The sequence below is a fragment of the Arachis hypogaea genome, chromosome 15 (genome assembly GCF_003086295.3).
Source record: "Arachis hypogaea cultivar Tifrunner chromosome 15, arahy.Tifrunner.gnm2.J5K5, whole genome shotgun sequence".
In the NCBI taxonomy this organism is placed as follows: domain Eukaryota; kingdom Viridiplantae; phylum Streptophyta; class Magnoliopsida; order Fabales; family Fabaceae; genus Arachis; species Arachis hypogaea.
Genome location: NC_092050.1, coordinates 132968476 through 132995425, shown reverse-complemented (window position 1 = coordinate 132995425; position 26950 = coordinate 132968476). Strand labels below are relative to the sequence as shown.

General features: G+C 34.5%; 1 protein-coding gene across 1 annotated transcript; it reads left to right on the top strand.

The window, feature by feature from the left end:
* Positions 1 to 277: 277 nt before the first annotated feature.
* On the top strand, positions 278 to 9264 carry LOC112750754 (alpha-dioxygenase PIOX). Its single transcript, XM_025799589.3, has 9 exons — positions 278 to 618; positions 811 to 1077; positions 1883 to 2032; positions 5087 to 5220; positions 6404 to 6617; positions 7667 to 7812; positions 7929 to 8156; positions 8305 to 8507; positions 8584 to 9264. Exons 1-9 carry the CDS (start codon positions 496 to 498, stop codon positions 9051 to 9053), a joined length of 1935 nt encoding a protein of 644 aa, XP_025655374.1. The 5' UTR covers positions 278 to 495; the 3' UTR covers positions 9054 to 9264.
* The last annotated feature ends 17686 nt before the right edge of the window (positions 9265 to 26950 follow it).

Sequence of the window (26950 nt, the reverse complement as noted above, 5' to 3'; positions counted from 1 at the left end):
GATGATAATCATAATGATAAAAAGAAGGGGAGAAAAAAGTTCAATGAGAAAAGAAAGAGGAAAAGGAGGAGATAGTGTTGGTGATGATGACAACGAAACAAAAAAACAAAAAAAAGGAGATGAAGATGAAGAAGGAGTGAAGAAAAAGAAGAAGAACGAGTGGAGGCGCATGAATATAAATGATTTGTTGTATTTATGTGATTAAATGACTTATATGTAGAGAATAATTTAAAATATATGTATAAATAATGACATAATAACCACCAACATTTTTTTTAAATTAAGAATGAAAATCACTTGATAAACGTGGACTTTTCCCAAAAGGCCCTAGCAGTTGATAAAAAAAAGAAGAAAAATTTTCTTTCCCTTGCGAATTGCGATTATAAATACGACGTATTAGCTTTCCGAGAGATATACACAGATACATATTCATTGGTTCATCAAAGTTATTAGCAGTGCTGAGTAGTGTTAGCTAGTTAGTCCAACTGTTCAAGCATGTGGTCTATTGTAATGGATCCAATTAAAGTTCTAGCCACAAGATTCCAACACCAATTCATTCATAAAGACTTTCATAAAGCAATTGCTAAGATGACAATCATTGACTCTTTTCTCTTCATAGTAACAAAAAAACCTCCCATATTATTATTATTATTATTATTATTATTATTATTATTATTATTATTATTATTATTATCATCGATCATGTCATTATTCCATGCTGTATTATATATATGTGTGTGTGTGTGTGTGTGTGTATTTATGTTCTCTAATATGTTTGGTTAATTATTTTTTTTTCATGGATTAACACAGATTATACACTCAATGGACAAGTTAGGGATCAAATGGCACCGGTTACCGGTTTTATTAGGGTTACTATATCTGGGGATTAGGAGGCACCTTCACGAAGAATACAACCTCTTCAACGTTGGAACAACACCAAAGGGTGTTAGGTTTAATCCTTCTGATTTTCCATTCAGAACTTCTGACGGAAAATACAATGATCCCTTCAATGAAGTTGCTGGAAGCCAAGGCTCTTTCTTTGGTAGAAATGTTCTTCCTGTTGATCAGAAAAACAAGGTCCTCATCATAAAATAAAATAAAACTTCTTAATTAGATCAAAGACTAAATTTTCACTTTGATATACATGAGACTTATCGCATCAAGAAAATATCATCCTTTTTTATGAATTATTTTTTATTTTTATTTGAAGTCTCTAATTGTGAGACAAGACGACGAATTTATCTCGCACAACTCTATTATTATTGGATGAATTTGACCTTCAACCTTTAAAAAGAATTGACATATTTAATTCTCAAATATTATTAGTGAAAATTTTATTATTCAACTAGTAACAAATTCACTTTTAACATGCTTATCCTTTTATATTTTTGTTATAAGTTATACTTTTTATTATTGAAAAGCGGAGACATAATTAAGGCTTTATTTATTTTTTAAAAAGAACTTATAAAAATGATAATATCTATATTTAATAAATATAAATTTAAGAGTTAAATTTAAAAATTAATTAATATACAAGATTATATTATATTTGTTTTAGTTTTGATCACCACAAATTAATTTTTAAACAAATTTATTTTAGATATTTTCAAAAGTATTTGTATCTTTTAAAAACTACAAATATAAATACATATTTTTTTTTATTATTTATCAAATATAAAATAAAAGGATTGTACTTTTAAAAAGTATAAGTATCTTCTTAAAAAATTTTATCGAACAAAGTCTAATTCAAAATATATTGGAAGCTGAAAATAGAAAAGAATGAAAAGTAAATTTCTACTTATTTATAGTATTGATAATCATAAGTTCATAATTAATTAACTTCAAATGTTTCATTCAATAATGATGAGTTATTTGCAAGTAGTTACTGAAGCCGGATCCAAGTGTGGTAGCAACAAAACTTCTGGCGCGTAAAACGTATAAAGACACTGGCAAACAATTCAATGTGATTGCAGCTTCTTGGATTCAGTTTATGATACATGATTGGATCGATCATCTTGAGGACACCAACCAGGTACAACAAATACCAAGAAAAAAAAATGATAATTGATAATTCATATGATTATTCAAGCATCTTGCTAATAACTGTGCTAAATACATTAGTTAAAATTATTATATGTGAAGAAAAAGTTTAGATTAAAAACATGAGTTTTGCTAACATATATTTTGAGGACAAAATTATTAATTACAAAAATTCTTACAAATCTGTTTGAACTTTGAATTTTCAATATATTTATTGTGTAATTATTAAAAGAAAAATTAACACTTTCACTAATAATAATAATAATAATAATAATAATAATAAGACTATTAAAATACATGTTAATAACAGTATATTTTATCTAAACTCATCAAATTTAAATTAAATATTAAATTAAAATTTTCAGCCAAGTCTTTATTTAAATTTTATATTTCAAGTCATGTATAAAGAAAAGAAATAAAATACAAAAATTTGTATATTACTCTCTTTCTTATTTTTTTCTTTTAGTTATATACAATTATTAAGGGAATAATTAAATTTTATAAAAATTAAATATACAAATTTGAGAAAAAAAATAAGTCTAAAATAACCTTTATTATTTAAAGCATATTTTCTTTTTTTTTCCTCATAGTTATGATTTTCAGTAATAATTTCATTAATTTTTAATAAAATACTTAAAGAGTATAATAAATATAATAAATTAATGAGTTATTGAAATTTAAAAATAATAATTAATGTAATACAAATATAAAACTAAAAAGAGGTACTTAATACGAAAAGAGAATATTTTTTTAATAAAATTTGCTAATTAAGAATATGGATTAGAGTCTCAGTTTAGAAGGTTTATATTTAAGAATTTAAACATTTTTTTCAATGTATTTATTGTATATTTAATAAAAAAATTAATTTTTTTTAATCAAAGTACCTTAATCTTAACAAATCATTTTTCAATTATTTACACCAGAGTGCAGAATTCACATTTGTTTTTCTGTTTCATCACTCTTGGCTTCTATTTTGATGAAATAACTTCAGGAGCCAATAACTTATACTCCAACTTCCTAGTAGCTTTCCATATTTTCCAAAAGATAACATTAATGTCTATCATATCATATGTTTAATTACATTTAAATGGATAAGACAAAGACACAAAATGCAAAATTGATGAAATATATGCATATCAAAATTAATGCCAACAGCAGTGTTAAATGCATCCACATGTAATCCCCATTAAAAATCAACACCCACCCCACCTACCAATCGGATTTTTTATTATAAGTTTAGTTAATATTTATCCTAAGAGTACAAATTAAAGTTATTATAAATAAAAAAATTTAAATTTTTTATTTTAGTAAATACATAACAATTGTATTAAAAATTAAATTTTGCATAATTTTTTATTAATAATTTTTAACATATATTTTTAAAACACACATCAGTTAAACTTTTTTTATATTTATAAATAAAATAAATTGTTTATTTATCATTATATGTAATTTTTGAAATATATATACCGATTTAAAATCTGAACAATATCTCAAATGTAATAGGTAGAAGATAATTAAGCATATATTACGAATATATTATGGTCCATTTTGGATAGATCCAAAAATATATATTTTTTTTAATTTACGAAAAATTATAGTATTAATCTTTAGTACAAATTTTAAAGTTAAATTATAACTTTTTAAAAAATTATTTAAATATTCATGAAGAAGTTTAAAAAAATGACTTTTTTCATAATAATTTTTTTATCACTTTTGTTTTAAAATAAATACTTTTAAAACTAAAAAACTAAAAACAAAATAATTTATTTATAAATTACTGTTAATGTTTTAGCTTTTTTTTATAAAAAAAAGCTTAATTAAACTATTTATCCAAATTAAACTTATATCTGAGATATATAAAGAATTTAAATGCATTAATTTTGAGAGCTAGTGTACCCAAAATCTATTTAATAAATTGGATATATTTTGAATATACTGCATCTGAAATATATGTTATTAACTCATTTAGGAGTTCAACATCCTTAATATGTGTCAAATTTGTTTCATGAACTGTTATTAATATATAGAGAAAATTCCACTCCCCTCTCCTGTAAGATGCTAAAATGACACTCTCCTCCCTTCTATTTTAGAAATGTATATTTTCCTCCCTTTTAACTTTTAAAAAATCTCCTCTTTAATCCATTTTAAATTTTTTGTGTTAACTAATATTAACTTTATTTATTTTTTAAGAAAAAATAAATTATTTTTTGAAAAAATATCCATTAGTAAAAATTTTATTTTTTATCATTAAATTTTGCTTACCAAAATACCCTTTTAATAAATTATTATTTTTATTGATTAAATTATATTTTTATTAAAATGATTTTAAAAAATTAATAATTAAATTATTTTTTAAAGATACCTACTTTTCAATAATTTTTTAATTATTAAATTATGTTTTTACCAAAATTTTTGTTAACAATTATTTTTATATTTTATTATTAATTTTTTTATATCAATATATATTATTTTAACATTAAATAAAAAATCTTACCACTGTCAATATATATAACAATTAATATATATTGATATTGAAAAATAATCTTACTAAAATTTTTTATTTAATATTAAAATAATATATATAGATATAAAAAAATTAATAGTAAAATATAAAAAAATTGTTAATGAAAATTTTGGTAAAATTATAATTTAATAATTAAAAAATTATTGAAGGATATTTTAGAAAAAAATTATATAATTATTAAATTTTTTAAAAATACAATTTAATCAATAAAAGAATAATTTATTAAAAGATATTTTGGTAAGTAAAATTTAATGATAAAAAATAATTTTTTATTAATGGGTATTTTTTTAAAAAATAATTTATTTTTTTTAAAAAATGGATAAAATTAACACAAAAAGTTTAAAATAGATTAAAGAGGAGGTTTTTTAAAAATTAGAAAAGAGGAGAATGTACATTTATAAAATAGAAGGAATGAGAGTGTCATTTTAACATCTCATAAGAAAGAGAAATATATATATATATATATATATATATATACTCTTCGTGAGTTGTAAGTTGATAAATAATATTGGAATGCAGATTGAAGTGACAGCGGCAAGAGAAGTTGCAGATGAATGCCCACTTAAGTCTTTCAGGTTCTACAAAACAAAGGAAATTCCAACAGGCTTTTATGAAATCAAGACCGGAGCTAAAAACATTCGAACACCATGGTGGTAAGAAATATTTCTATGACTCTATCTATATATGCTTCACTATATGTTCGTACATAGTATGACAGACGCATATACACGCATGCATGTAAACGGAATTTTATTATATTAGCTGCATATATTCATAACAAAAAAACAATTAAATTTATTGTTGACCAATAATTTATAATACTATATAACCAATAAAATTTATTATTTTTAACCAACATTTCACCGATACTAAATTTTAATTTTTAATAGTGTAATAACAAGAATCCTAATACAAAAGGGTTGATTTAGTAAAATAAAAGAAATGATGACAATAATACTTATCTGTTGTGGTCAAAATATGCCACTAAGAATACTTTTTTTTCTAATAAGAGCTTTTTTAGGTGTCAGTGTGTTTGATAAAATTTTAATAATAAAGATAAAAATACTAAAATATAAAAATATTTTTTTAGAAATTATAATTTATATTCTTTTTAAATTTTTTTATTTAAAAAAGGATATTTTTAACATAATAAATTAACAAAACATATTTTTATGTTATTGTATCTAAACATAGTTATTAATTATTTAAAAATAGGACAAAAATGTCCAAAAAATATTATTTTTTTATAAGTAGCAAATGATGAGTATTGTATTTGACAAACAGCTTAAATATTTGATCCAAAATTTTATAAGGTAAAATATTTAAATAACTATTTAGAAAATATACAAAAAATAGATGAAAATTTGATCTCTAAATTTTTTTTTATTATTTTTTAAAAATATTATTGGTTGTTAATAAAAAAAATCACTATATATATATATATATATATATATATATATATATATTAAAATCATACTTGTAAAAAATTACATCAAAATTTATCCTCTAAAATATTTTTTAAAATACATATTTAATATTTGATATTTTATTGTATTTTTCAATAATTTAAAAATTTTTTTATCGATAATAAAATTTAAAAACATTTTTATTAGCACTAAAATAATTTAGATGTATTTTTAATAGTTTACCCTAAAATAATATTTTTACATAAAATATCTAAACATAAAATTATTTTTATTTTTAAAATTTTTTTATAAAATATTCACTCAAACAAATCCTATATCTGAAAAAAAAAGGCATATAGCACGAACATATAAGTAGTATCTGTTATAAGACCTGATTAATTAATAATTTATTAAAACCAATAAATTGAAGGGATGCAAGTGTGATATATGGAAGCAATGGAGAAGTTTTGAAGAGATTGAGAACATTCAAAGATGGGAAGATAAAGATATCTGAAGAAGGTGAACTTCTCCATAATGAAAATGGAATTGCAGTCTCTGGTGATGTCCGTAATAGTTGGGTTGGTGTCTCAACTTTGCAGGCCCTTTTTGTTCATGAACACAATTCTATCTGTGATGCTCTCAAGGTATGTATATGTATTCTGTAGTAATTAACCAACATACCCTAAATTTTACAACCCATCACGTTTTATATATTTCGCCTCTATGTTATGTCTAATATACTAGGTATATATTAAAAATCAACCACCAAATCAACTACTAATATAAAATATAAATATACATTAAAATTGAGTTAAATAACATATTAGTTAATTTATATTTTTTGTGTGTGCATATAATTAATGTTCTTTTTTGGTACAGTAATATTTATCAACTAGTTAGTTAAGTTAGTTTTAAGTTGGTTAGAGATAACTAGAAGCAGTTAGTTGCCGTTAGAAATCATCAATTACAGGAAGGGACGGACATACAAGGCGAGTGGAGGCCTCGGCTCCCAACTTTTTTAAAAAAAGATTAATAGTAATTAATAAGTTATTAAGTACGATTTAATTTTTTAAAAATTTATTTAGTATTTAATCTAATATAAATAAAAGTTCAGTCTAATCTAAATATTAATAATTTTTAATATCTAAAAAGTAATTAACAATATTAAAAAAAATCTGAAAAGTTATTATTGCTAATATTTTTTAATTAAATAAAATTTTTCAAATCCAATAAAGTGGATTTTTTTTTTCTTGTGAGCATCTTTTTTGATTTATTTGGTATTAATTCTCTTGTTTCAACTACTATAACTGAGAGATCTTTTTCAACTATGAATATTGTGAAAAATAACTCAGAAACAAAATGAAAGATGAATTTCTTGCTAATTGTCTTTTAATTATATTGAAAAGAAAATTGTTGAAAAATTTGATACAGATTCTATTATCGATAAATTTTTTGATACAAAGAATCGACTACTTCTTTAATAAAAAGTATATACATATTTTTTGTACTTTAAAATATATTTTCTATCGGTATATTTTTTTAATACATTTTACATTATATAATTTTTTACATAATTTTTTAATATTATATATGTTATTAGCCCCATAATAATATTTTTAGATCTGTCCCTAGTTATGGGTAATATAATATTTTGTCTGATGTATCTGAAGTTGAATGCACAAATTAAAAACAGAAAAACTACCCAAAATTAGATGATGAAGAAATATATAGGCATGCAAGGTTGGTGACGTCAGCAGTAATTGCAAAGATTCACACCATTGATTGGACTGTAGAGCTCCTTAAAACTGACACTCTACTTGCAGGCATGAGGGCTAATTGGTATCTCTAAACACTCTCCTCTTAATTATATGTGCCTAATTAACTAACACTGTTTATTAGCAGTACATGCATATTTGATTAATTATTGAATTAATTTAAAGTATTGTGTGCTCAAGGTATGGATTATTGGGAAAGAAATTTAAGGACACGTTTGGACATGTTGGAGGAGCAATTCTAGGAGGACTTGTGGGATTGAAGAGACCAAATAATCATGGTGTTCCATATTCTTTAACTGAGGAATTTGTCAGTGTTTATAGAATGCACTCACTCTTACCTGATAACCTTCAACTCAGAGATATATCTGTCACTCCTGGCCCCAATAAATCTCCACCGTTAATCAAAGAGTATGAACATTATTATTATTATTAACTTTTTACCTTTTTCTTATTATTATTAGTAATACTGTCGTTATATCAACATTGATTGCTAAATGTTTTTCAAATCTTAAAAAAAAGTTAAGAAAATTACCTTTGCGGTTTGGTACTATTATAGGATTCCTATGAAGAATTTGATTGGACTAGAAGGAGAGAAGACTTTAACAAAGATAGGGATTACAAGTCAAATAGTATCAATGGGGCACCAAGCTTGTGGAGCACTTGAGCTTTGGAACTATCCAATGTGGCTCAGAGATCTCATACCGCAAAACTTGGACGGCTCAGAAAGGCCAGATCACGTGGACCTACCTGTTCTTGAAAGTATGATAGCTAATCCTTACCCTCTATTATTCTAACATGCCAAAAATAAAAATAAAAAAAATATGTGATGATGCAGTTTATAGGGAAAGAGAGAGGAATGTAGCAAGATACAACCAATTCAGGAGGGCATTATTGTTGATACCAATCTCGAAATGGGAAGATTTAACGGATGACAAGGAAGCAATTGAAGTACTAGAAGATGTTTATGGTGATGATGTTGAAGAGCTTGATTTGTTGGTTGGCCTAATGGCAGAGAAGAAGATTAAAGGCTTTGCTATTAGTGAAACTGCTTTCATTATATTCCTCCTCATGGCAACTAGAAGGTTAGAAGCTGATAGGTTCTTCACAAGCAACTTCAATGAAGAGACATACACTAAGAAGGGTTTGGAATGGGTCAACTCTACAGAGAGTCTTAAGGATGTTATTGACCGTCACTACCCTGAAATCACTGTCAAGTGGCTCAACTCTTCTAGTGCCTTCTCTGTTTGGGACTCTCCCCCAAACACTTCCAATCCCATCCCTCTATACCTTCGTATTCCCCATTGATCATCATTTCACCCTTCCAATTGTATTAAACTCCTTTAAATAATTCTACTTATACGGTCAGAATAAAGCAATTTTACATTGCATCTAATTATGTTACATTGTCACTCGTCGTATTGTCAGTACATCAAAATTAAGCTCATAAATAAATAGTTGTCCTACTATTAAAGAACTCATCAGTCACCAATATCAATATGATTAATTATTGTTGTTATTTGCACTCATAATATTACTAGTTATATTATTAATTCTCTATGTCCTTTTCTAATTGCTGTATATGTTATCTAGTGAACAACTGAACATGCACACACAAGTTGGTCGTTTCTCACATTTCTAGATCACAATTCTTAAGTCTCAACCATCACAAAGAGAGGACCAATCGTCCTATGTGTTAAGGTCTAATAAGAGCAGCGACAGAGAGATGCACTTAGAAATGTAACATAGAAGAGAGAGAAGATTGTTAGTTTGGGTTAACTTTTTTGAGGGATTTTTTATTTTAATAAATTAAATAAATGTAATAATTACCAAAATAAATAATTTAAAAAATATTTACCGATTTAAATTTTTCAGTCTTATCTTGTTTACAGAATAAACGAGATAAGATACGTCAGCTGTAATGTGTCTATTTCGTTTACACTATAAACGAAATGTATATATATCTTGTTTACACTGCAAACGAGATACATGAATTGTCCATCTCGTTTACAGTGTAAACGAGATATATATAAGACAACGACAACAGCTATAAAAAGATGTGTAACTCTTTGGTATTCTTCACAAATTTTTTCCATCATTTTTTGGTCTCGTATTTCTCACAAAAACAAGGAATTAATGGCCAGTAATAGTCCATACATAGTTGTACTTGTTTATCCAAATTGTCGTATGAGAAATGGCGACAATGGGGTGATATTTGAGTGTGAGAATCTGATATTGTTTCGCACTCAGTGTGTGAATACGTTGTCAGATTTGAAGAGTTTGATATTGAGCAATACAAAAGTGAGGGATATCGGAAGGGTGGCGTATAGGTTGCTGGCACTCATGGGTAACAGAGTCTTCCGGTTTCGACTATTCCAACTTCAAGGGGACGAGCATGTGCGACTGATGTTCAACATCCATGGGAGGATCATGGTGGAGCAGGTAATGGAGCTTTCTGCCGAGGTGGGACACAGTGATGGTGAGAGTTTCGTACACTCGACCTATGTACAGGACGACCGACCTCTCACACCACCGCCCATTCATGTCGCCATTCCAGTGGATGAGGCACAGGAGGGCGAGGAGGAGTCGGACAATGATTACGTGGCGGACAGTACGGACAGCGACTCGTCCGATGGTGGGGATGAGAATGAGTGTGTTCGGGAGACACCTGTCCAGACTGTGGCGCACCATGTTTTGCCTCCACCTCGCCTAATTCCGACGCTATCGGCAGTGCCAACTCACTATCACAGTCTGGATCTGGACGCCATGCATGAGAGGACTCCGTTTTCTGACACGGGTGAAGAGGATTACAACCTAGACGGAGATGTAGAGTTTCGAGTCGGCCACAGGTTTAGAACCCGAGAAACAGTGCTTCAAGGTGCGAAGAACTACAGTACTCGCAGGAGTGTGGAGTACCGGGTGATCAAATCAGACCAGTTAAAGTACCATGTACAGTGCCGTCAAGCTGAAAATGGGTGTCAATGGAGCCTCCGTGTGGCCCTTCAGCAGAACCTTGGATACTGGTAAGTTCAACTTCACTTGTACTTTTCAGTACTTCTGTATGATATATTAAGGGATATGGCTGAAGCAATACTGTTTTGTTGTGTTCAGGGAGGTTCAGAGGGTTGGTGGAGCGCACAATTGTCTAGCACCCACCATGTCTCAAGACCATCGTCAGTTAAATAGTAGTCTGATCTGCAGGATCATATTGCCGTTGATTCAGTCCAAACCCTCTGTGAGTATTCCGGTATTACAAGGTGTGGTCCAGACAAGCTATCACTTCAAACCATCCTATAAAAAGGTGTGGATGGCAAAGCAGAAGGCAATTGCACAGATATACGGGGATTGGGAAGAGTCTTACAACAAGGTGCCAAAGCTGCTTCAGGAACTCCAGAGCTGTTTTCCTGGTACCATTTGTGACCTACGCGTCAAACCGTTCTACGATGGACACCTCCTGGTACGCGACTGCAGCATGTTCGACAAGGTTTTTTGGGCTTTCTCGTCATGTGTCGAGGCCTTCAAGCATCGCAAGCCGTTTGTATCTGTAGACGACACGCATCTGTATGGCAGGTATGGTGGAGTGTTGCTTATTGCGGTGGCGCAAGATGGGAACAGCAACATCCTGCCTATTGCTTTTGCCATTGTCGAGTCCGAGAGCACCAAGTCATGGTCGTTCTTCCTTACTAATCTTAGATGCCACGTCACCCCACAAGATGGCCTGCAGGTTATCTCCGACAGATCTCAGGCCATCAAAGCCGTGCTAAGCTCCGATGATAGTGGTTGGCATCCCCCAAGAGCCTTCCATGCTTACTGCATAAGCCACATGGCTGCGAATTTCATGATTCGATTCAAGTCAACCGAGGTCAAGAGATACCTCATAAACGCAGCTTACAGTCCAAGCAAGGCTGGGTATGAGTGGTACATGGATGCCTTGAGAGGAGTTTTCCCGTCGATGGTGGACTGGGCGGGTCATTTCAGGAAGGAGATTTGGCTACAACATTGCGACAGCGGGCGGCGGTTTTGGTTACATGACCACAAATCTGTCCGAGTGCATCAATGCAGCGTTGAAGGGGACCCGGTACTTGTCGATTTCAGCCATTGTGCGCATCACATACAAAAGACTGCAGAAGTTGTTCGTGACGAAGGGCAAGGAGGCGTAGTCACAGCTGGTGGCTGGATGCTGCTTCTCCCAGAGACTCTTGGTCGCCATTGAGAAGAATAGAGAAGGCATACCGAAGATGCGTGTCACTCATTATGATAGTCGGGCCTTTGTGTTTGTTGTGGAGGAGCTAGAGTCGTTCGAGGGATGGTCGCAAGGTTCCTTCCGTGTCCGACTATCGGAAGGTACGTATGATTGTGGCTTATTCCAGTCTCTCCACTATCCGTGCCGCCACGCACTTGCCGGGTGCGCCACCGTTAGCATTGAGTGGGCCCCATATGTGCATCCAATCTACATACAGGAAGCTGTGTTCAAGGTGTACGAGATGGAGTTTCCACCTATCCCTGATGAGTTGCTGTGGGCGGAGTGGCATGGGACGATGCTGTGTTCTAACCCAGTCATGTGTTGGAAGGCGACTGGAAGGCCCGTGTCCACTAGATTCCGGAATGATATGGATGAGGTCGAGCAACATGAGAAGTGGTGTGACCTCTGTAGGCAAGTCGGTCATTCAAGAAGGGGATATCCTAATCAACCGACGGGAGATGCCTAGGTCGTACAGAACCAGGGCGGGCACAAAGCCTACATCGTAGGGTCATCGTAGACTCTCCATGCAAACTGAATTAAAGCTTTACCGACATAATTAACCACATTATATCTATGTAAAAATAAAAAATTTATTGTAAAACTACACATAACCTCAGAAAATCATAATATATTATATATCATGGCTTATCTCGTCGAACCGTAACCGGCCGATTGAAACCCTCCAATGCAAAACCCTGGCCTGATGCTGATCCCTACTCTGCTGCTGCAATCCAACCAACCTGACAGGTCCGAAGAAGATATATACAGTTCATTAAGTAACATCCCATATGAGGTCACAACAATATATAATGGAAATACATAAATAAACATTTGTTACCTCACAGCCAGTGGATACTGGTAGATTCCTTTATCTGGTGGACACTACTGAGGAAATCTCTTATAGATCAAACTCATCAACAGCGGAGTGCAACCAGTGATGTCTGTGACGCCCTGCTTTGCCGCCGAACAAAGTGACTGGTACGTCCAGGCCAGCACAGTCGAGCCCTAGGAAAGCGCCCTACACTCCCCGAAGTCCCGGAGAAGCGGTAGCAACCGTATGTGCACCAAGTTGTTGGACTTGTTTGTCATCAGATACACTCTGATAAGTAACATAATATAGCACTTGACGTGCTGTCGGAGGGGCTCCAGGTCGTCTGTCGAGGGCATCTGGCGGACACGATCCTGCAGCCACACGAGCTTCAGCGTAAAGGACTCCTTCCTCTGCGCAGCCTGCTGTGCCGCCACCGGTGGCCTGGCACCAAGCATCTGCTCTACCATAGCCCACATCTCCGTGCCGTACCACCTACCAAAGTCACAAAGGCACCCCAACGGGGTTACCATGTGCGCATAGGCCTAGGTGGTATGCCACATCCTGCAGAATGATAGTGACCTCACCCCACAGGAGATGAAACGTGTGCATCTCTGGATACCATCGCTCCACGAGTGCCAAAATAAGGGAATTGTTAAAAGTGAAGTCGCTGAGTGGCACCGTGTCGCTGAATCCGGCCTCAGCCAGCTACGAGACGATGGCGTCGGGTGGAGGAAGGATATGACTTACTCGCTGGGGCAGTAGAAGGCGAGGCCTCTGAAGAATAAAAAAATTCAACCTTATAAACTGATGATCATAAATTTATGCATAGTACTGAATTCTTACGTTTTGGTTTTTCTAGTAATTAAATCACCTTAACGTGATACACAACAAATATTTCTATCTAACTTACAGTTACTTCTACTTAAGAATATACTTCCATGTTTCTAGCCTACACATGTCTCTAAATTACATATGCCAGAAAGCCTTTCCTAATTAGAACGTTATAAATACTAACAACCTAGCACAAGAAAAACAGAGTTCCTCCTAGAGACCTATCACTAAACCATTTAACTGCGTTCTTGTCACTTCAGGACTACCCTAACAATGGCGACATACTTATATTAAACAAAAAGAACACAACTAACCTCGAAGTTGGCCGCCCCCGTGTAATGCGACGTCTCGTTCAGCCTGTTGATGTCTCAGTCGTTCCTCGCCTGGCGCGCCATCACCGTATCAATCTAAAATAGGGTAGGAAAGGGTCAAAAGAGGGGAGAAAGAGGTTGACTAAGTCAAACTGGAGCCCCACAGCCACTGTAAACGACTTCTACTTATAGGCGTGCACAGGGCTTATCTCGTTTACAGTGTAAACGAGATAAGCAGTCAGTGTAAACGAGATAGACACGGTGCAGCTGACGTGTCTTATCTCGTTTACACTGTAAACGAGATACGTTAAATGTCATCTCGTTTACACTGTAAATGAGATAAGACCAGAAAATTTAAATCGGTAAATATTTTTTTTAAATTATTTATTTTGATAATTATTACATTTATTTTATTTATTAAAATAAAAAATCTATTTTTTTAGTGATTTTTTTGTTGAAAAATAAAGTATTTTTATTCAATTTGAAACTTATTTAAATACGTCTTTTAAAAAAAATTTATTAAGAAAAGTAAATAAAGCTAATAATACATTGCTTTTAAAAAAATAAAAATAAAAGACATTTTTAATACTTAAAAATTCTCTTTAAAAAGACATTTAAATATAAAATAATTTTTATCTTTGAAAAAAATTGTTATTAAAAAGATGAAAAAAAAGATAAGTATTTTTTCAAAAATTAATCCAAACTTTTATATATATATATATATATATATATATATATATAATGTGATGAATTAGCTTAACTAACTCAGCTTAAAATGCTGATTTACACATTTATTAGCTTAACTAATACCTCAGCTTGCACGTCAAGTAATACTTTCCTTCAAACTAGGAGTGCAAATGATATTAATTAATCCTAATTATAGAAAATTTGATGATTAGCAAACTTAATATCCTGCCGATAGTAGTCTAAAGACTGCAGAAAGATGCAGTCGTAGAATCAATATAAAAACAGTGCAAAATGTCCGTGGATGGATGTCCAATTTCCTTGCTCTCACACACTTTCACAACTTAGTGCTAATAACACACCTTTTTACATGAGTTAGATCATTTCCAACCTTCTACACCATAACATTCAGCATAATGTAATAAAAGTATTCAAACGATAATTTAATTTAAAGGTAAATTTCTTTCTTAGGCGTTTTAAATTTCTATGGAAAGAAACATATTACTCCTAACTTGTTCTTCTGCAAGTTTGAATCTTTCAAAACACCCACATCGATTGACCTTTATGGGTCCGCAAGATATGTCGCAACAAGAACTCAACAAGTCGCAATGCATGTTCATAAAGCAGAATTGCTGAGGAATTTGAAGTTGCATGTAAGTGGTTATTATGCTGTCGACACTGGAGTCCATCGTTGTCAAACTCGGGAGTTAACTCGTACAAGTTTACGAATTCAGTTAGTGGAATCGAGTTAATTTGGACATAAATTCATTTCTAGGTAAACTCATATAGATTCACATAAACTCGGTCAAAATTGCGAGTTTGAGCGCGAATCAGCGAATTTGTGTTGGGTTCCCATTTTCGCCAAAAAGGGCGTTATTTTGGGGAAAAAAATAACAAGGGAAAGGGTATGTAAACCCTAATCCAGCTCGTCACTCACTCTTCTCTCCCTCTCCACTGTTCTTTCACTTTCACTCTCTCAATTCCGTACTTCGTCCGTTCATTGACGCTGCTCGCCTTCGTCCGGGCATTCCCAAACAGCTCGTCCGTTCTTCACCTCTGTTCTCTCGTAGACTCGCTCTGTTCTGCTTCGTGGAGCCTCTATCGTTCGCCACACTGCCGTCGTTCATCATGTTGCCAACGTTTCTCGTGCCTTTTGCTTGTCGCCGCGCTGCCACGGTGCCACCGTTTTTTCACGTGTGAACCGTCGCCAAATAGCACAACAATGCTTGGTTTTTCCACTGAGTCTGCTCCATTCAAGTATGTTTAAAAAAAATTATAGTTGTTAGTTGTTACTGAATTACTGTATTTTTTAGTTATTAGTTACTGAGTTTTGAATATTTAAATTCTGAATATATGACCTTTGTTATTTATTTTTGATAATTTCTTATCATTATTTAGGAATGGATAAGGATAACCTTACTAAATTAATTATTTGGTATTATTGATTTAGGGACAAAATGTATGAGAATGTTAGTTTAGGGACATAGTTTTTAGTTCTTAGTAATTGAAGAAGAACATGAACATGTGAATGATAATGATCTTGTTGGACATGTTGAACCTGAACTTGAACCTAAAAGAAATTATGTTTCTAATGAAGATGGTGAAGATAATGATACTGGTGTCATGGAAGATGAAGATATTGGAGGATTTCAGTTTTAGATTTAGTTTATTAGAACATTTAATTATTGTATTTTTGTTTTTTTTTTTCCGGTTGTGTTATATGAACTATGAAGCTTTCCTTGTGTGTGTTTTATGTTGAACTAGATGCATTATCATGAAGGATTTGAATGTATGTTCTAAACTACTTGTTGTAATTGTTGTACTAACACTACAAGAAAAAGGCCTATGGTCACGCTTTTTTCTTAAAGTGTGGCCAAAAATGGTCAATGGCCACACTTTTATGAGGGTGGCGATTGATTACAGATTTGGCCATGTTTTTTTTTGTTACGCTTAAAAAGCATGGCGAAAGGAGTCTATGGCCACGCTTTTATGAGGGTGGCAATTGATTCGAGATTTAGCCACGCTTTTAAAGCATGGCGATAGGATTTTGTTATAGTGGCATTTTATAAGCGTGGCCATTTCTTGTAATTTTTTTGGCACGCCTTAAAAGCATGGCCAAAAGGTTCCAAAAAATATTTTAATTTGTGAGGCAGTAACAAAACCCTTATTCTCCATTCCCTTAACCCTAATTCACGCAGTAGCAGTGCTTCCCTCTCTCCCTCGTTTTCTTCATTCAAACACTCCTCCTTCATCCTTCTCACACAAACATGCAGAACGGCAACAGCGGTGGTGGGTTCATCGTCGCTCTTATGGCGCCTTCGCGAGTCCCCACTATAGCGCTCTTCTCCTCCTCCTCCGTCCTTCTCACGCAGGAGCAGTGGTCGTTCTTCGCTGGCGCTCTCACTTTCGCTCCCAATAACACTCGTTGCTCAACCTCTCTCACAACCCTTCTGTCGGTGCTCCCTCCGCCGGTGCTCCCTGTGTCGGCACTCCTTCCGTGTCCCTCCATGGCTCAACATCCGTCACGTTGCCGTTTCCCTCTCTGAAGTCGTCGCGTCGCCGTCTCCCTCTCCCTTACTCGTTGCACCTCCATTTCCCTCTGTCAACCCTCCTCCTTGCCACCCGTCAGCACCAACTGTCAGCCATGTTCAGCGTTCGCAGCATCGTGGTAAATTATTTGGTCAAATTTTTTCTTGATCTGATTATTTGTTTTTAAATTATTTGATTTTTTGTTTTGATTTTTTTGGTTCATTTTTTCTTGGTTTAATGTTTCGTTCTTATCCAAATGTGAAAAGGTAGATGTTTTGTTTTGTTAGTTCTTCCTTATTCTAGTTGTGTTTAGTCTGCAATTTTTGGGTTTTATTTGGTTTGATATTTGTTTTGATACAAATGGAAAAATGGTATTGAGGATCATACTGTTATAAGTGTCATTAGTTCAGAAACCTGACATAGCGATATAATGATTCATTTCAATTAAATAAGCATGCATTAAAAAATAAAGATAAAGGCTACACCATGACAAAAATTAGCGCAAAATGATAGTGCAGAATGGTTTTCGTATTAAACATCATTTCTCTATTAATATTATTTGTGTTGGAAGAGAATGTTCATTGAATAATTGGCTTGTTAATATATATTTCCAGTACTTCTATTTGGTTTTCATTGATTCCTAAGGTCCCATATGTAGCTACTAATTGAAAAATTCTATTAATTATTCTCATGTATTCCTGAACATAGTGAAGTCTTTTTGGATTTTGCTCCAAGTTTTGTCTCAAAGCTGAATGAGAAAGATAGTTGCACCAGGAATCATTGCCAGCTTATTGCTATCCGAGCATACATGTTGCGATTGATGCGTAGTAGTACACATTCTGCTGGTGCGGTAGTGCTACTTTGCTGCTAGTGAGCCATTTTCTATAAATTATGTTATAAGTGTGCTACTTTGCCATTGATGCCTAACGAGTTCTTTTACTTGCATGATCTAATTGCAATCTCAAAATTGAGTTGCTTGATTCAGAGTACTAAGTTTGATGAGAAGAAAATTGAGTTGATACTTATTTAATTTTTGTCATTTTATTTATTTAACACCATGTTTTTCAATACTAATTTGAGTTGCAGGGAGTATCTTATCAATTTATAAAGTGATGACTAATTAATCATAGCGTTAGGAATCAATTTGATGGTTATCTCTAGTTTATTAACTTACTTTTTTATTGTCAAAATTTTTTTTAAGACTAAATTGTGAATGTGTTGAGATGCTAATTGTCCTTGCTATTTGATTTAAGTTTTGCATTAACGATCCTTGTTTCTGGGGGGTGGGGGTTCTTAATCCTTTTTCATTTATATCAGTTTCATTTTGTGAAAAACTAAAGTAGACAACTAATTGAGACTTGGGCTAGATGCTTTACTATGAATTCTTATCCAGTTATGTATTACAGGTTTACACACAATAGACAATACTGGTAATAGTTGAGCAAGGATTCTCTATGTTCATTTCTTTGATTCGATTCGGTTTTATTCCTTTCGCATTGGTTTGTTATGGAAATGTACATTTTTTGCCTTTCCGGAAATGATTGATTTGCTATTTTTTTGGTTGTTCAATTACAGTTAATGAAATTGAGGCGCTGCGTGAGTTGTTCAAGAAGCTGAGTAGCTCAATTATTGATGATGGACTTATTCACAAAGTACTTGCAGTAATTTTTGCATTGTCTGGATCTATTTTTCAAGTTTGTTCATGAGAATTTTCTATTTTTAGAAATTTATTTTTAACTACTTGTGTGCTCGATATTTTATTCTTAAACTAGTGCACTATTCTAATTTGTTCTTTTTAGCAAAATCCTTTAAGGACTTCAAAGCAATTTTTCCAGACTTCGAGGTAAAAGAGGCTCTAAAGTAGATGAAAAATGGCAGGGCAGTAGGACCTAATAATATTCCAATTGAGGTTTGGAATTGCCTTGGAGAAAAAGGTATCAACTGGTTAACCAAGCTTTTTAATGAGATTTTAAGGTCAAATAAGATGCCTGATGAGTGGAGAAAGAGCACCTTGGTACCTATCAACAAAAATAAGGGGGATATAGAAAGTTGCGAAAACTATAGAGGGATCAAGCTCATGAGTCATACCATGAAGTTATGGGAAAGGGTGATAGAATGGAGGTTGAGAAAAGAGACACAAGTAACAAAGAACCAATTTGAATTTATGCCAGGCAGATCAACCACTGAAGTGATATACCTATTAAGAAGGATGATGGAGAGGTATCGTAGGTGATCAGTCTACACCAAACAATTGATATCAAGGTGATCAGTCTCAATATCAAAAGCCTAGTGCTTCAATTATCCCAAATAGGCACTCACAAACAAGCATGCTATGCAACATCAAATAGATAACCTAATAGCATCAAATAAAAAGACACAGAGTATGCATTGAAGCACAATCGGTCCATCCCTCAGGCTCAAGAGGACGAACCGCTCTGATACCACTAAATGTAATACCCTAATTATCCTAAGCCTTACCTCGCATCGTAAAGCAAAGGTTAATCAAAGGTTACAACATTTCTAAAGCTTATACGTATTATATAGAAGAAGTAAGATATTCTAGAAGATCGATGAAGGAGACAGCTAAAAGAACAGGATTTGAAAAGCGCAAAATGTACACACGAAGCTACAAAACTAACGCACAAGAAATAGATATAATATAACAAAATATAAGAGTATAATAGTATAAAGATCTAGCCACAGCTCGCGGAGTTTAAGCCGGCTAGCTATATACAGACAATACAGAATTCTAAAAATTAAAACAGCTTATACAAGTTTCTCTCAAAAAATAAGCCTCTAGGAAAAAGTAAATACAAAAGTGAGAGATTAATACCAAATAATCAAAAAGACTCCAAACCAAGATAGAGAGCCTCCGCGCTGTCACCACCAAAGCAACTCACCTAGGTGGGTTGCAACCTGCATCTGAAAAATAACAACAGAATATGGTATGAGAATCAGAGGTTTTCAGTATGGTAACAGTACCCAGTGATGTAAGATATAAGACTCTGGGACGCCAGAGGTAATCCTAGAACTTCATATCCATCACAAGATTCATCTTAAAGCATAACTAAAACAATAAAGCATAACTTAAAACCATAACATCATAAAGGGGTAATCTAACTTAAAGGATTTTCTAATCTAACAGTTCTCCGCTGTCCCACTGCCTTCATCAACCTATCCTCCATGCGATCCCATCGCCACCGCCTTCAATCCCAGTAGAATACACAATTAATACAATGCAAGTAAAACACAAGTATAGGCATATATGTCAAGTAATTCAAATAGGCAATTAGGCATGTTATACAATTAGGCAAGCAATTTCAAGTCGACAAAGCAAACAAACAGTTAGAAGATGCATATGATGAATGCCTGTCCTACTGGCTGTGATATCACATTGTCGGTTCAACTACCAACTCGACACATCTCCATGGAGATGTCGCTCTTCGGAATCATAATGGGAACCCCGAGATATGGTGCTCGGAACATCGTCCAGGATTTTGTGCCTGCACACTCTAGTGATCCGAAGGATGCGAGCGGGATACTCTTGCCACAGACCTCACATCTCAATGTAAGTGGGATTAACCACCGTCCTTACGCTGCCGCCGCGACCTCGACAGGCAGAATTAACCACCGTCCCTGCCAGGCGCATAGCGTCTCATAATTCTCAGAATAAACAGTAATTCAGTGGTTTTCAAAAATCATTTCATTCTGAGCTTATTAGTTCACCACTTTCTCAATTCATTCAGAACTCATTAGTTCACCACCTTCACATTTCATTGTCAATAATCACCAATACCTTATGCCACCTTCTCACTCAACCAGAACCGCCCTCAGTACACCAGAAACCTAAGCTTTCGTTCTCTAACCTTTACCGGAAATACCAAAATAATTCCACCCAAGACCTTCTCTATGTTTTAACATCCAAAAACAAGCCAAAAAGTCTTAGATAGGTGTCACAGAAGTTTACAAGCTCGCTGGAAAGGTGAAACAGTTAAAAACAAGATTTTTATTGAAAAACAGGGCAGTGTGCGTATGCAGAGGGGTGTGCGTGGCACGCCCAGGAGGATTTTTAAGATGTGTGGGTACGCATAGAGGTGTGCGTATGCACAAGAGTAAAATTTTCCAATTCTGTTCGCTCGCACAATGCATGCGAATTCCCTCAACAGAATACACCTTCCAACGTGTGCGTCGCACAAGGCTGTGCGTGCGCACAGCTTGAAAAGCTTCGTTGGTTGTGTGTGCGCACAGAGCGTGCTAGCACTCCCAGCAGTAGCCCTATCCCCGTGTGTGCGTGCGCACAGGTTCAAAAATCCACAGGGTGTGCGTGCGCACAAGGGTGTGCGTGCGCACACAAACCAGAAATCACAAATTCTGCAGCATTCACAAAATTAAGATTTTGACACCAAACTTTGAATGATTATAACTCCCTCTACAAAAATCCATTTTCTATAAACTTTATAGCAATTTAAATTTCTCAAAGCCGTCTTTAAGTTAAAACAAGTTTCATTCAATTTTAAGCTTTGAGGCTTAAGTTATGATTCGTCAAAGTTAGCCCAAAACTCATTTTTACCAAAAATTCACAAGTTCTCAACCTTCCAATTTCCCAACCAAAACCAAACCACAATCTCATCAAACTCCAAAACACATCAGATCTCACACTTTTCATACCTCAATTCATCACTTCACCATATGCAATAATCAATCCCAATTATCAATTACATAACACTATATTCATTTCTCAACTAACACATTAATCAATTATCATTCCACCATTACCAACAATCATCATAATCAATCTAAATCTCAATCTTCAATACCATATTATCAACATCAACATTACAATTCATCAAAACAACCAAAATCATCAAATCATCATATATCATCATACAACAATTTCAACAATCAATTTTATTCAATCCTATCCTATGGGTCACTAGCCTAAGTGTCCAAAAACATTATATATTACATAGAGAAAATTGAAACCATACCTTCACCGCTTCTCAATATGCACTAAAACCCAAATTGAGTGCAATTCAAGCTTCCAACCACAATCAAGTCACCAATTCAACTCCAAATGCTCCCAATTGTCCAGAGTAATTCCAACAAGCTCCAATATTCAAACTAACATCATACATTTCAAATAAATCAAAACCTAACACTCACAATTAATCAATTTAAAAGGGTTCTTGAGAAACTTTACCTTATTTACTAAAATTTGGGATAGAACCCAACATTTTCTCACTAATGATTAGCACCTAAACAACCAAAACATAAATTTCACTCAAAACCAACACCCACCAAATTCGAAATTTTTTGGGCAGCAGGAAGGGAGCAAAAATTAGAAATCTTACCTACACAAGTGGAATATAATTAACAGGCTCGGCAAAAGCTTCGCGTAGCTGCCAACGGTACGCGAATCGGAGCACTGTAGCTCGAGATATGGCGGATTGAAGTAAGATGTGAATAGTACTTCTTCTCTCTTCTCCCCCTCTTCCCTTCAGCTGGTGTGTGTGTGTGAGTTTAGTGGTGAATGAGCTGAATGTAGCTCATTTAAGTATATTTATATGTTGGGCTTGAGCCCAACTTGGGCCCAGTCCAATCTGTTAGCGTTTTTAATCCGTTTGGCCAAACTTTGGGCCAAACCGTTAAAATTAATGCCCGGTTTTAATTTTTAATATTTTCCTGAGGTTTTCTACTGTTTTTAATTATTCTCACACAGTACCGGACAAATTTAAATCGGTTCAACCGGTTCAGCTGTCGGTTCGCGGTTTTACTCAGTTTTTCGCAGAAAATTACATTTTCCAACTCAGAAAAATCTACTGAGTCCAAAAATCATATTTAAATTTTCTAATTCTCATTCTAATTTTCGGATCCTATTTTGGGCAATATTAATTATTTAATTAAACGATTAATTAGTCGCGGTTCTTATATTTTCCCCACCAAATAAGAAATTTTGTCCTCAAAATTTAGTGATTACCTGAGAATAGCTCGGGGTAATCCTTCCGCATCTCAGACTCTAATTCCCAAGTATGTTCTTCAACTCCTGCTCTCTTCCAAGCAACTTGAACCAACGAAACTTCCTTTCCTCGCAATTTCTTCACACTAGTGTCATCAATACGCATCGAGGTTACATGGAACGTCAAGTTCTCCCTCAACTTGACCGACTCGGACTCTAACACATGAGCCGCATCCGATGTGTACTTACGGAGTTGTGACACGTGAAATACATCATGCAAGTTAGACAAGTGAGGTGGCAAAGCTACTTGATATGCCACCGGCACGAATTGCCTCAGAATCTCAAACGGTCCAATAAACCTCGGATTCAACTTCTTTGATTTAATTGCTCTTCTGATCCCAATTGTCAGAGTAACCCTCAGAAATACATGTTCTTCCACTTCAAATTTCAACAGTTTCCTTTTCTGATCTGCAGAACTTTTCTGTCGGCTCTGCGCAGTTAAAATCCTTGCTCGAATCTTCTTGATCTTCTCAGTAGTCTCTGCTACCGAGTCAGGACCCAATGCTCGCATAAAAGCTATTGTTGTAAGAAAACTCCACCAATGGCATGTAACGGTCCCAACTTTTGGGTTGATCCAAAACACACGCCCTTAGCATATCTTCCAACGTCAGAATAGTCCATTCTGACTGTCCATCTGTTTATGGATGATATGCCGTACTGAGACATAGTCTCGTACCGAAAGTTCTTTGGAAAGCTCCCTAAAACCTTGATGTGAATCGGGGATCACGGTCTGATACTATGCTTGATATCATACTGTGCAACCTTACAATCTCCTTGATGTACAACCTCGCCAACTCCTCCATTGAATAGTTCACTCAGATAGGTAGAAAATGAGTGGATTTGGTTAAGTGATCCACGATCACCCAAACCACATCAAATCTTGATCTAGTCCTCGATAAACCGATCATAAAGTCCATTGCAATTCCTTCCCACTTCCACTGAGAAATTTCAAGTGGCTGTAACATTTTTGACAGTTTCTAATGCTTTATCTTCACCTTCTGGCACGTCAAACACTTCGATACAACTAGTGTGAAGACTCAAAGTGGTGTGATAGAAAAATTTCCTATTGGTATGGGATTATACCAGTGATCATTCTTAAGTCCATACCTTTTCATATTAGTCTTGGAAGTACTCACAGAGCACATCTAAGAGCCTGTGCTAGGGTGCCTGCTTTTTGCCGATGATATCATCCTTATGAGAGAGTCAAGGGAAGACCTAAATAAGAAGTTGGACTTATGGAGAGAAGCTCTAGAAGTGTATGGTCTGTGCATAAGCCGTAGCAAGACGGAATATATGGAATGTAAGTTCAGTCTGAGAAGGAAAAGCCCTAATATAGATGTGAAGATTGGAGAAAACATCCTACGAAAAGTTAAAAGTTTTAAGTATCTTGGGTGCATCATACAAGATAATGGAGAGATTGAACAGGATGTAAATCATAGGATCCAAGCAGGTTGGTCAAAATGGCGGAGTGCATCTGGTTTTATACGCGACAAAAAAGTGCCTTTAAAACTTAAAAGTAAATTCTATCGCACCGCTATAAGACCGACTATGCTTTATGGTACGGAGTGTTGGGCGGCCAAAGGAGAGAACGAACACAAGCTAAGTGTGGCGAGATGAAGATGTTGAGATGGATGAGTGGTCATACGCGATTGGATAAAATAAGAAACGAAGATATAAGGGAGAGAGTCGGAGTAGCACCCATTGTGGAAAAGATGGTTGAATCGCATCTCAGGTGGTTTGGACATGTGAGAAGAAGACCGATAGAATACCTAGTCAGGATGGTGGATGAGATGGAAGATGGACAAGGGGCGACAGACAGAGGAAGACCTAAGAAGACCATTGGTATGCGAAATTGTTACTCAGGTTGTGAATTATTGTTCGAAATTGATTCCCTGGCGATGGCACCAAAAACGGATGCACAGAACCATGGTCTAAACATATCTTCACAACTTCGCATAACTAACCAGTAAGTGCACTGGGTCGTCCAAGTAATAAACCTTACGTGAATAAGGGTCGATCCCACGGAGATTGTTGGTATGAAACAAGCTATGGTCACCTTGTAAATCTCAGTCAGGAGGATATAAAATAGTTATGGAGTTTTCGAAATTAATACTAAAATAAGGATAGAAATACTTATGTAAATCATTGGTGAGAATTTCAGATAAGCGTATGGAGATGCATTCATTCCTCTGAACCTCTGCTTTTCTGCTGTCTTCATCCAATCAGTCTTACTCCTTTCTATGACTGGCTTTGTGTAAGGATGTCACCGGTGCTAATGGCTACTTTCAATCCTCTCGGGAAAATGGTCCAAATGCTCTGTCACAGCACGGCTAATCGTCTGGAGGCATCACCCTTATCTTTGGTTGCATCCTATTCCTCTCTGTGAAAATGGTCCGATGCGCTGTCACTGCAAGGCTAATCATCTTAGAGGTTCTCGATCATACTGGAATAGAATTTACTATCCTTTTGCGTCTGTCACTACGCCCAGCACTCGCGAGTTTGGAGTTCGTCACAGTCATTCAATCCCAGAGTCCTACTCGAAATACCACGGACAAGGTTTAGACTTTCCGGACTCTCATGAATGCCGCCATCAATCTAGCTTATACCACGAAGATTCTGATTAAGAGATCTAAGAGATACTCATTCAATCTAATGTAGAACGGAAGTGGTTGTCAAGCATGCGTTCATAGGGAATGATGATGATTGTCACGTTCATCACATTCAGGTTGAAGTGCGAATGAATATCTTAGAAGTGAAATAAGATGAATTGAATAGAAAACAGTAGTACTTTGCATTAGTCTTTGAGGAACAGCAGAGCTCCACACCTTAATCTATGAAGTGCAGAAACTCTACCGTTGAAAATACATAAGTAATGAAGGTCCAGGCATGGCCGAATGGCCAACCTCCAAACGTGATCAATAGATCAAAAGATAATCCAAAGATGTCTAATACAATTGTAAAAGGTCCTATTTATAATAAACTAGCTACTAGGGTTTACAGAAGTAAGTAATTGATGCATAAATCCACTTTCGGGGCCCACTTGGTGTGTGCTTGGGCTGAGCTTGAAGTCTACACGTGGAGAGGTCATTCTTGCAGTTGAACGCCAGCTTTTGTGCCAGTTTGGGCGTTGAACTCCACTTTGCAACTTGTTTCTGGCGCTGGACGCCAGAATTGGGCAGAGAGCTGGCGTTGAACGCCAGTTTGCATTGTCTAAACTTGGGCAAAGTATGGACTATTATATATTTCTGGAAAGCCCTGGATGTCTACTTTCCAACGCAATTAAAAGGGTGCCATTTTGAGTTCTGTAGCTCCAGAAAATCCATTTTGAGTGCAGGGAGGTCAGAATCCAACAGCATCAGCAGTCCTTCTTCAACCTCTGAATCTGATGTTTGCTCAAGTCCCTCAATTTCAGCCAGAAAATACCTGAAATCACAGAAAAACACACAAACTCATAGTAAAGTCCAGAAATGTGAATTTAACATAAAAACTAATGAAAACATCCCTAAAAGTAACTAGATTCTACTAAAAACATACTAAAAACAATGCCAACAAGCGTATAAATTATCCGCTCATCAACCATCCATGAGGTGGTCAAACGAGATCTACATATAAACGGTCTCTCTGTAGACATGATACATGACAGAGCACAATGACATCGTTTGATTCATGTAGCCGACCCACCTAGTGGGACAAGGCTTTGTTGTTGTTGTTGTTGTTGTTGTTTTTGTTGTAATGCAATTTTTCCCTCTTTATTAAATTTAAGGACTACTGTGCATGATG

Coding starts and splice junctions, on each gene's coding strand:
- LOC112750754 (XM_025799589.3), top strand. CDS start 496: ATGTGGTCTATTGTAATGGATCCAATTAAAGTTCTAGCCACAAGATTC. Junction 1,078..1,882: donor CTGTTGATCAGAAAAACAAG/GTCCTCATCATA, acceptor ATTTGCAAGTAG/TTACTGAAGCCGGATCCAAG. Junction 2,033..5,086: donor ATCTTGAGGACACCAACCAG/GTACAACAAATA, acceptor ATTGGAATGCAG/ATTGAAGTGACAGCGGCAAG.